General features: G+C 39.1%; 2 protein-coding genes across 2 annotated transcripts; one reads left to right on the top strand and one right to left on the bottom strand.

Annotated features, from left to right (window-relative positions):
• Positions 1–2,494: 2,494 nt before the first annotated feature.
• LOC139738380 (N-alpha-acetyltransferase 80-like) lies at positions 2,495–5,537 on the bottom strand. Its single transcript, XM_071649018.1, has 4 exons — positions 5,422–5,537; positions 4,127–4,260; positions 3,488–3,666; positions 2,495–3,128 (listed from the first exon to the last, which is right to left on the bottom strand). The coding sequence occupies exons 1-4, from the start codon at positions 5,535–5,537 to the stop codon at positions 2,799–2,801; spliced, it is 759 nt and encodes a 252-aa protein (XP_071505119.1). The 3' UTR covers positions 2,495–2,798.
• A 354-nt stretch (positions 5,538–5,891) lies between these two features.
• Positions 5,892–11,130, top strand: LOC139738367 (damage-control phosphatase ARMT1-like). The gene is made up of 5 exons (XM_071649007.1): positions 5,892–6,019; positions 7,971–8,076; positions 8,668–8,906; positions 9,387–9,537; positions 10,244–11,130. The coding sequence occupies exons 1-5, from the start codon at positions 5,937–5,939 to the stop codon at positions 11,027–11,029; spliced, it is 1,365 nt and encodes a 454-aa protein (XP_071505108.1). The 5' UTR covers positions 5,892–5,936; the 3' UTR covers positions 11,030–11,130.
• The last annotated feature ends 440 nt before the right edge of the window (positions 11,131–11,570 follow it).

Below are 11,570 nucleotides of genomic sequence, written 5' to 3'. Positions count from 1 at the left end.
ATTTTGACCTTTGACTTCTTTGACCTTTGACCTTGATTTTTTACCTATATTGCACATTTTGTTACAAAATGCTACTTCCTGCGGGGACATATATTACGCACCGCGTAATTTCTACTTTTCCTTGTTGTGTTTGTGGAAGAAAATTTTTAGTCCGGTCCCACAATCTGTCTGGTCCCACAACGCTTGGTGATACTGGCATGGACCTCTAATATCAAACATGGATCACTTATATCAAATATGGAAATCTTTCATCAGACAAGGATAATAGTTATGGCAGTATTATCATCAGCAGTGTAAGCGTGTACACCTTTCATACAGAAAGTGTGCACATACATCGGACTCACAAAATATGTTATGGACTTGCTGGTACACACTGTATTTAGAAATAATCGACACAGCCATTGTAATAAATCTCAAGCAGTCTTGCTCATCTTTTATTCATAAAGAGTAGACATCTCTAATACCGTATTACATGTACTGTATACTGAAGTGAACATTTGAGAAAGGTACAGCATACAAACAGGGTTACCTTACATTGGCTAAAATTTCAGATATGAAGGTCATTATGAATACACCAGTACTGTAAAAGTGGTAATTTTTGCAGTATGGAAAATTTTGCGTGTTTTGCAAGACATGAAACTTTATTTTAGGGCAAAATTATAGCGTGCAGATTTTTTTTTTTGCTTGTTATATGTATACATCTACTTTATATTTTGAGTCTGTAGAGTCAATATTCCACAAATTTATCTCGGCTGAGGGATAAAAAATACTGACAAGAAAATTTCGACTTTTACAACAGACACAAACCAACTGAAACATTCTGTACACCTGTATGTAGTGATCAACATGTCTTACTATTAGTCTACTAGATGATTAATTTTACTTACCAGTATCTAAACCAATTGCCAACAAAAGATGCATTACATGAAAGTTATTAGCACCATTTATTTTGAAATACCTGTTTATAGTAAATCATATAAAATTCTGCATAATATACATTGAGTAATTATGAGCACCAATGATTATCAAAGTCAATCACAACCAGTGCAAGTTTCAAGTAACAGTTTTACACACACACACACACACACACACACACAAACATACACACAAATGAATATCAATTGCAATCACACACCGCTATGACTGCAAGCGAGATGTTGTAATCTGTCTTACAGATGAAACATACTACAGTACAGTCTGGCCAAAAATGCCAATTTTTCTGGTTTACATGCCTCACAACACATTCATTAATAGATTGCACAAAAAGAACACAAGTATTGGCACAATATTTGTTGTCCTCTGTACATCAAAAAATTTGCATGTTACTGGTCAATATTTTGTTCAGAGGCCTACAAGTAGGAACTATACACAATTTTGAGGTTACAACATTATGGCTATTACTTCTTCTTTCTTAAATCAATTCATATACGGTACATAAATCCACGATTCCCATACTACTCAGTAGTTGTCTAAATAATTGCTTTGTACTGTATTTCCGAAGAGAAAGCAAGAGTACAGTATATTATATACTGGTAACATAGAAACTGGAAGACTTCATTTGTACTGTATTTGCTCTGAACTTTTACAAACTTATAAAAACCCTCATCTGCAAAGCATTTGAGGCATTCCAGAAAACATTTTCCCTGAAGTAAATGTAGTTGAGACATTATAAATTGCATTTAACACCAATACCTTAAATAACTACAACTCATGTTGGTATTGTCATAATTACATGTGGTACGCCTATCTGATAACACAGATCCCTAAATGATAATTTCAAAGGAAGGGGAAACATTTTTTGGGAGTGTTTGGGGGAAGGTTATAATTTAAGTATCTATGCTATGAATTGTGTGACCTTCTGCATATATACAATATATTTTGGCTTATTCTCATTTTAAAAAAAAGCCTTATGCTGCTGCATGAGACGTAGTAGGTTGTTAATATTTTATTGCATCATAGGGAAATTTCGTTTGTCCCTTTACTTAAAGTGCTAATAGGGTCAATTGAATATCAGTGATACAACTGCAGGAGCCAACATCCATGTTTATGCATAGTATTAGTATGGTCAGTCATGGCTGAGTTTAAGACTATAATTTTTAGCCAAGCTAGGGATGTACCCAGGTATGTAAAAAGGACATAGTGTTGTCAAAGGCCATTCTTTTGGTTGCTCGGAATTATGAAATCCATATGGAGGAGATATTGATCTTGCCAGAGGTCATCAATGGCATAGAGAGTGCAGTTGTATTGCAAATGGAGTCGGGTTCTTAACATTGAATTGAGCAGCAAGGCAACAGCCATAATTGGTCAGGATCAGAACCTCAACCAGAGCACAGGTGGGAGGCTCCACATCTTGGAATCCTCCAGAAATGGGCAGCTGCTGGCCCAGATGATACCAAAAAACTGCATAGTAAAAGGGTTCCAGATGTATTGTCTCCCATTCCCATTATTCACCAGCGATAATGAATGTCCAGTATGGGGAGAATGTAACTCCCTGTAGTGCTCTGATCTAATTCTGCTTGCACACAGTGTACTGAGGTGAGCACCAACTCAAGTGTAACGTAAAGTGAACCTGGTGTTACATAGGGAAGATTGCAGAACTTTGTGACAAACATGCAATCACTGTGACAATATGAAACCTTCATGTTTGTCCAAGTGACTTGGTCTAATCCACCTACTGTACAATCTGTTATTTTTGTGAAGGTTTACTAATTCTTATCGACGTTTCATCTGACCAGTCTCAGCCATGATGACAAATGAGTTGCTTACCAAAACTAATCTGGCTCGGCATGCTGTTGCCACTATGCAACGTCCTTCATCATCCAGTACACAACAGTAGCTGGGTTCTGTGCAGATGCAAGCAACTTGGGAGGAGGGGGCGGAGGAGGGGGAGGACCACCAGGAGAGGATTTAAGTTCTCCATACTGAGAATTGGCCGTCTCTTGAGTTTGATTTTCACAGCAGCTACTGGGTTCTTCGGCAGCTTGAGGACCACACAATGAAAAATCTGATGCAACTGTTGTTTTAGTACCAAAGCGTGAAGACCCATCACTGCAGCTGCTCACACAACTCACTTGCTCTTGTAGAGAAGTGTTTGTCTCTGATGGTAAGCAGTCACAGGTTTCAAGCATCTGAAAATGATTTGATGGAGATTTTAAAATGTCAAAATGTTTTTGAAATATGTGCTATATCTAAAAAATTAAGCACTACAGAAAGAGAAATTTGATGCAAGGTTTAAAGTTCATACAACATTCATCATACGATATGAATTAGGAGAACATATGGTCACAATAACACATACATCTCTTGCAATCTTGAACATGTCACAAATCACAAAGTGCAGTTCTTTCCATTCAAATATCTGCTTACTTCTTCACAATTTACATCTTCCTACAATGGTTGTTTCACACAAGCCATGCTGTGCGAGAAACACAGTACCAAGTACCCTGTTTTATACACACATAATCACTGGAATAGACTTTGCATTCACCTGTGCCCCCAGTGTGTTCACTGCTTTGCAGAATGAGTAGCCCAGGTGCTGGTAAAAGTCCTGCTTGTCTTTGGTGCACAGGTACATTTTCTTGTAGCCAGATGCAGAGGCATGTCTCTCACAGAGCTCCATCAAAAGTCTGCCAAGGCCCTGACCCCTTCGGTTCTTGTCAACTACAACTGGAGGAATGAGGACAAAGGTCACAAAACTTTTCACATTTTTGTACACATGCAAGATTCCTAACAGATTGTACCCATACACTTTATTAAAAAGTATGCTTATGTCATATACTACAGGAGCTCATATGTGTGACTCAACACTCAAAAGAAAACCATCTTCTGATATTCATTGTTATGCGAGCATTTCACATGACTCTTCAAACATAGGACATGTAAAATGTATACACACAGCAAGCAATGAAGGAAAAGGGTAAAACTAAAATCATTTCAAGTCACTAGTTGATTCCATTTAAAGTTATAAAATGAATGGAATTCCATTTCCTTCCTTTCATGATTGGTCTGGTATCTACTATCTTCTATTCTTGAAATATACTTCATTGGATTTAAACAGTTACTGGTCCATGCTATGAACGCAAATTTTATCTGACTTCTCTGCACTGTAGTGTTAGATGCATTTTACCTGATTCAACAAGGACACTACTCATATCACTTATGACCTTGGCCAGTCTGCAGTATCCAACAACTGTGTCTTCATGCTCAACAAGGACGAGGGAGTAGGGTAAAGTTGAACATGATTTGCTGACTGAAAACAATCTGGAACAAAACAATAGATACAAATTAGTAAAGTTTGCAAATGTCTTCTACAATATTAGAACCTATACTGCATAGCTACAGAAGTTAATGGCTGTAATAATGTAAAAGACTACGACATTAGAGATACTCTTTATGAAGGACAAATTGATATTTGGGTTTTAGAACACTCTATAGTCAATAAGTCTCTCATGAAGGGTTTATATAGATCTTTATACTCCTTTTTGCTTGTAAAAATAGACACTTACAGCTTCAGACTTCTATAAACGATGCTGGACTTCATAAGTTTGAATCATACTGACACCGGCCATGTGTAATCAAAGTGACTGTGACATTGAATGTAATACCAACTAATAGTACGGTACCGCTGGTGCCAGTACTATACAGAAGATGAATTCAGTGTGAAAGTTCTGATCCTCTTTTATCTGTCAATGAGGTTAAAACACACAAGTGATTCGATACACCTTGGAAAATATTTTGTGCCATTTTGAGGCAGTTTGGTCCAACAGAACTTAAGATACCTACATCGACATGAGACTCAATTGAGAGTGAGACAGTATTTACGTACGCCCATCTTCTCCAATACATCTCTTATGTCAGTTACGATCTGAAGTATAAAGTTTACTTCATTAAAGTAGCATAGGCCCCACTGCATGCTGCACTAGCAAACATTTCCACCTAACGTTAGCACTGCATAACAACTCAGATCTCCCATCTACTCACTGAGACTATAGATTGAGATATAAATTAAAAGTTTAGACATATTTCCCTATTGAAATTCAAATGCATGTCATGCCTGGCAATTTCACACACACATGCCTCACATGCATTCTGGAGTCACAATAGTAACACATCACTGTCATCACCACATGTCGTGAGTCTTGAACTGGCCAGTTTAGGAGAGAGAAAGAGGAGTATTTGAACATCTGATTTACTTCCAATTATTTGGTAGTGGGCAATACACAGCCCTGTGATTCTGTAAGCAACCAGATCTAAGTAAACGTGAATTCCCCTCGCTCTTTTTGAGATTTTTCGAGAGTAGTAGGGCTTCTATATGTAAAACGTAAATATACATAGATGGGACTACAGCATTGTGATGACGGTCTTCTGTAATGAGTCTTGCATAATCATGTCGACTGTCTTCGGAGGATCGCTTACGCTTACCTTGCTGCTTTGCTTCGAGGCCATTCGTCATTCAAAAGTTGAACGCAGTCATCTGTCAGCTCTTTGTTTTCGTGTAAAGCTTTTATGGTGAAAATGTTGAAGTTTACCGCACCCATCACAACAGATTTTCAACAAATTGCTTCGAAGTAAAAGAAGTCTGCTACTTTAGTATCTTCCCAACCTCGTCTCCATCCAGACGATAGGGCCATAGAGCCGGGAATTTCACGTGCATGTACAATACATCACATGCGGGCGGCTGTATGTGTACGTACGGCACGGTGGCTAGCCTCTCCTCGCAGGACGGAACTCGAGCCGGCCGCCGGGCCGGGCGACCGATCCGAGCCGGCTACTCGCTCGCGGCGCGCCGTATCAAGCAGCACATCGCATCACCACTACCACTGTTCCTTTCGTGCAGGTTCAAACTTTGGCTTAGAATTAGCCTTCATCTGCATTCCAACAGATTTTAACCGCAGATATATAAACAGGGAGACTCCCAGGTCTTGTCGGTGGAGAACATGGAAGCCCCAACAGGAGATCATGGATGTGCAGACAAGGAAAAGATTCCTTTACCAGAAAGACTATCTGCCAAGTACAGGGAGTAGGTTACTAGTACTTTGACTTTGTCTTTGTATGATAGCACCGGATCTGAAAATTTAAATGAGTCTATTTCATTTGCTTGATGCTTTGAAAAGTCTAAATATTTCAATATTGTACCAGTAACACTGTCATCAATGTCAACTCACTCCGTCTAGACGTTATACTGCGTCATTTATCAGTGCAGTGAAAGAATCTTTCTTTATGAAAATTATATAGAGTCTAGACCTATCCTTGTCACTTGTGCCAATAAACTCTTACAATTCAAATTACTGGTAGAGTGGTACCGGTATATTGAATTCTTCCTAGTGGCAGATCCAGAGCAGAGAGGAGCACACCAAGCGTGCACCCCCTCTTTATTTTTATTTTTTTGTTTAAAAACAAAAGAAATAAAAAGAAAAAATGGGGGATAGGGGGCGCCATGAGCCCCCCTTTAATTCTGTGAAGGCACCTCTCCTTTACAGAATTCCTGGATCTGCCCCTACTTCCACTTAGTAGTGTAGTACGGTACATAGGCCCAGGGAGGCCAGGCCCTGTACAACTATTTTTGTGCTAAAAGGATTAGGTGGGGCGTAACTCTGGGGCGCTGTAACCAGTAACAATCCAACGCAAATGTGTTGGGGTTGCTGTTGCGGTTAGGTGGGGCCTTGCTGAATGCAACCTAGGGATGGGATTATTTTATGCCACTACAACGGCCATACAGTGGATAATGGCTTTTTTCAAAATTAGATGGAGCTTGTAGATATTAGGAGTGTGGGTAAGAAACAATTCTGAAGGGACTGCTTAGATCAGATGAGCAGCATTTCAAAGAAACATGAATATTTCATACTTCAATTTTCAATCTTAGCAGAATTGAATGCCTTGTTATTCAGTCTGACTCTTGAGGAGCATTTTAAAATGGAATTTGTGTAGTTGTTATCTGCAATCCTTCTTGTGATTGTTTTTCCAAACAAAATATTTACGTAGTATTAAATATTTATGTCCTCTTGTGACCATTATGGGAGACTTCCTTGAGAGAATAGTACTGGGTATAAATCATTTTCATTACAGGTAGACTGCACTGAGTGACTTAATGCTCAATATTTACATCATTGAAATGTCATGAAGAACAGAATGTATTTCATAGTGTTCGTCATTTCACCAACAATCTGTAACAAAACTAATGTTTAAGATTTCAGTCAACCAACAGATTGGTCGTTTGGTACTTCTGTCTCATTAAAGGGATGGTACAGTATTGGTTGAGATGAAAATTGGGCTTTAACTTTTTTGTGAGATACCAAGAAAACACTTATGAAATAGTACAGAGCATACCATTTTAAGAGAAATTCAAGGTTTATTTGATGAAATTCTGGTTTGGAATAGCTGAAACATCCAAACACAAAGTAAAACAAAATGATTGTAATAAATTGTGGGTCTCACACTTTATTAGAATTGCTCTTTTTTGGATATCTCAGCCATTTTCAAAAGCAATTTTTATCAAATAAACGTTGAAATCCTCATGGAATTACATGCTCTTACATATTTCATAAGAAGTTTCTCACTATCTCACCAAAAAATGATAAAAACCTGAAGTTAAGTCTCAACCAAAAATAAATGATTCCTTTAAACTCAGTAAACATTGCATATTGTATTCTTTCCATTAGGAGTGCAGGAAACAGAAGTTTTTGTTTAGATTAGCACTTGCCAAAGCTGACCGTAGGCTGTGATTATTGTGAAGACAGTAGCAGAACCAGAAAACAAAATGTGATGAGGGCTTCAATTTTACAGCTGTCTGCCAAGTTGAGCCAAAACGAATGCTATTCTTCACTTTTTATGCTGAATACAAGTCCCAGAATTAGAATTTTGTGAAAAGGGGGAAATAGAATAGAGAGAGCTGATCACTGTGACTGTAGTCTACTTAAGTAGTCAATCACTATTTTCCTCATGTTTTCCTCATCTTTATTATTTCTGCACAGGAGCTTTGCATTTGATACTGTAAGTGGCCGTCTACCAGTAATTCTAACACAAGTGATTGATACAGTCTACAAGTATCGCAAGGAGGCAGTTGAGCTGCATGGTCAGGTGAGATCCCAAGTAGTTTTTAAGTCTTTGCAAGGCTGAAGTTGCAGGTTATGTAAGGTAACGAGGAGTCACAATGTTGTCAACCTCAAAGATGTTCAGAATTTCAATGATTCCTAGATAGTTGGCAAGTAATTTGCAACAATCAATTAGATTCTGAAGTCTCCTTTCCTTCCTTCCATCTTATGATTAGAAGTTGAATGTTCCTGTTGTAAACTTGTTAATTTTATTTCACTTACTTTCAGTCACAGATACATAACCTAAATCATGGTGGTCAGTGTTAAGCATGAAGCTTAGCAAGTTTTGAAGTTACCTTAACCTTTTCTCTAAATGCATTTATGGTAGGGTGATGAATATTTTATAATGTAAATCTTTTGCATGAGGGGATTCCATGATAAACGGGAAAGCTTGCCTGACATATTCCTCATAATTCTCCTCATGCTTTTCAAGTGAAGCTTCAATCAGTAGCACAGTAATCACAAATTGTTTTCCAATTATATTCCACCTAACTTTGTAGAAAGTTTTGTACACAATTAGTCCTGCGTGTGAGGCTGGAAGCAGTGTTCAACAGCATTTCTGCTTTTACGTTCACAGGAAGGTGGAGAGGATTGCAAACAGATTGTTGGCAAGCTCTCCGCCCTGAAGAACCACATGCAGACTGACAAGCCCCTGGCTCTGCTCAAGGACAGTGGATCAGATGTTCCTCTGTGGAATCGTTACTTTGAGGAGGAAACCAAGCGATGTGATGGGGTGGCCCCAAGCTGGTTCAAGTCGGCATGGTTGTATGTTGAGTGCTACATGTATAGAGCCATCAATGAGGCCATTCATCTCAGGTAGGTGATAGTGATGTTTTCAAACTGCTTAAAATCAAGGGAGTTATATTAAATTGATCCTCAAAATTTGACATGTCAAAAGTTTTTGTTATATATAATGACCAGACCAATGGTAGCATTTATTCCACAAGGACACATATAACTTTTGTCAAATCATTCAATGTTTGAATGTATTTACTGAATAATTCACCTCAGAATGACACTTATATATTTCTTTTGTTTGCAGAGAAGCAGCATCATCTAGAGAGAGTGAAAATAAAAGCAAAGTAAACAAATGTTCAGAAATTGTTTATGGTAATTCAAATGTCCGAAAGTCATTACAGAGGAAAACATAATGCGTAGACACCTCAAAAAAATTTCCCTGGTAGGCATATTCATATATGATTCATTCATTTGTTCATCATCGTGATACTCACACATCATGAGTCATATTTGGGTCATGGCATCGAATTTCCATTGTTATCCCTTTCCTCCTTGCAGCAAGTGTCTGAAGGACTTTGACCAGTTTAGGCACCTGAAGCAGGCATCCCTTCACTCCTCTGAGGACGCCATGGTCACCTTGACCTCCTACCTGGACCAGGCAGTGACTGAGAAAGGGGCTTGCTTTGAAAGCTTTGCTGAGTTTGTCCAGGTAGGGCCAAATTACAAACACTTCTTTTCGCGTTTGTTTCTTCTTTGTTTATGCTGTATTCTTGGCCTGCTTTGATTTTGTGCACGAGATTATCAGATATGGTCAAACCTCCGTACAGCAATTATTCAAGAAAAACAAAAACGGTTGGCCTTATAAATCTGTGGCCACTGTGCAGGTTAGCAGCCAATTTGATTCTATCTCAGGTAATGAACAATCAAAGCATGTATGTACACATGCGTATGAACAGTCTCAACACATTTTGAATTATACCACCTCAGAAATAGATATTGTAACAAACTATTTTAAATATACATATATAAGCATAATACTAATGTAGATTGTTTCAAGTTTTGGGTGAGCATTTTGGTATGCCCTGAAAACACGATGTCATTATGTGAGATTCAGATGTGGTAGGTTAGATAAGGTATTCAGAAGTGGCAAAGTTTTTAACTCATTGGTGTAAACGTTTCAGTGTTGGCTTGGGTAAAGTAGGAATTGCTATACACTTAATCTGCACAAACATTTTGTCAATGTGATAGCAGAATGAAACTGTAAAGTTAAAGATGTAAATCTCAATTGTACAAATTTGTGCTGAAGTTATGTGTAGTGTAATAGTATGAAGATGATTATGCAGAGATCAGACCTCTTATACCTGAACGGCATCAAGTTTTGAAATCATGATAAATGAAACTGTTTTGCTTTTCAGATATCACTTTGGGGAAACAAGTGTGACCTCTCCATCTCAGCAGGAAGAGAACAGTACCAAAAATTGAGTCCTGTAGCTCAGCTATCCACTCTCCAGCCCAAGATCCTGGTAAACAGCTTGCAGAATCTCTGGCAAGTCTTGAGTAGCGCATGTGAGGCTGCAAAGAGCACTACTGGGAAGAAGGTTAGACTTGATGTGGTCTTGGACAATGCTGGTTTTGAGCTCTTCACAGACTTGGTCCTGGTCGATTTCCTGTTTCGCACCAACCTTATCAACGAGGTTCATCTACACATGAAGGCCATGCCGTGGTTTATCAGCGATGTCGTCCGGCATGACTTCGACTGGACCCTGGATGTGCTGCAGGGGAATGCGAACAACTCGATAACGTCTCTAGGGCAGCGCTTCAAGCAGCGTGTGGCCGAAGGGACCTGTGTGCTGCAAGAGCATTCATTCTGGACGACTTACTGTGAGTTCAGCAGCATGGCAGCAGTGGCGCCAGATCTGTATGCCGAGCTGAGCAAGGCGGACCTCATTCTATTCAAGGGTGACCTGAACTATCGGAAGCTGGTGGCGGACAGGTACTGGCCGCACACCACACCCTTTGACGAAGCTCTGTGTGGCTTCCACCCAGCTCCGCTGTGTGCCCTCAGGACTCTGAAGGCGGACGTGGTGGTTGGTCTCAGGGAGGGTGAGGCTGAGCAGCTGGGGGCAGCCAATGAGAAGTGGATGGTCACTGGGGAGCATGCCGTCATACAGTTCAGTGGCAAAACAGTTCAGTCTGTATGATGTATGTTTGAAGAGCTGGTACAGTAAGCACATGCTGTATTAGTTCCTTCATGTGTGTGATTTAATTTGATAGCAAATGGCATGCACAATAAATGGCACAAATGGCGTGAATTGCATGAAAATCATTGAGGCAAGAGATATGCTCACACCTTTTTATTTGGGACCCTTGTAAGAAATGATATACTGTATACACCATATATTTCGGGAGTCTATGCCGAATATTTCGTGAGCTTTTTATTTTCGGGAATTTCGCGAGTCAGGTGCTATTCGCGAAATTAAAAACACGCGAAAATATTCCGCGTATACAGTATTCAAAGCGCAAATCAAATCACTTGAGCAGGGCATATCCAGCTCTTCTTATTCAGGAGTAATTAATGCTTTTCGACAGTTTTTCTTTTCCACGTACACTGCACAATAACGGTATTGCAATAATGTGGTATTCGTGTATGCCATATCTGCTCTAGTATAGTGTTGCTGGCAACATTTATTCTTTCCATGATGAAAGCACATTTTTTTTTTTCATTCACAATGCATTCTTTTG

Source organism: Diadema antillarum, unplaced genomic scaffold, assembly GCF_040938485.1.
Source record: "Diadema antillarum isolate AM-2024a unplaced genomic scaffold, OU_Dant_1.0 scf00000029, whole genome shotgun sequence".
In the NCBI taxonomy this organism is placed as follows: domain Eukaryota; kingdom Metazoa; phylum Echinodermata; class Echinoidea; order Diadematoida; family Diadematidae; genus Diadema; species Diadema antillarum.
This window is presented reverse-complemented; position numbering and strand designations above follow the sequence as displayed.

Coding starts and splice junctions, on each gene's coding strand:
- LOC139738380 (XM_071649018.1), bottom strand. CDS start 5,537: ATGGGTGCGGTAAACTTCAACATTTTCACCATAAAAGCTTTACACGAA. Junction 4,261..5,421: donor CCTCGAAGCAAAGCAGCAAG/GTAAGCGTAAGC, acceptor GTTTTGTTCCAG/ATTGTTTTCAGTCAGCAAAT. Junction 3,667..4,126: donor TAGTGTCCTTGTTGAATCAG/GTAAAATGCATC, acceptor TCATTCCTCCAG/TTGTAGTTGACAAGAACCGA.
- LOC139738367 (XM_071649007.1), top strand. CDS start 5,937: ATGGAAGCCCCAACAGGAGATCATGGATGTGCAGACAAGGAAAAGATT. Junction 6,020..7,970: donor CTATCTGCCAAGTACAGGGA/GTAGGTTACTAG, acceptor ATTTCTGCACAG/GAGCTTTGCATTTGATACTG. Junction 8,077..8,667: donor CAGTTGAGCTGCATGGTCAG/GTGAGATCCCAA, acceptor TTACGTTCACAG/GAAGGTGGAGAGGATTGCAA.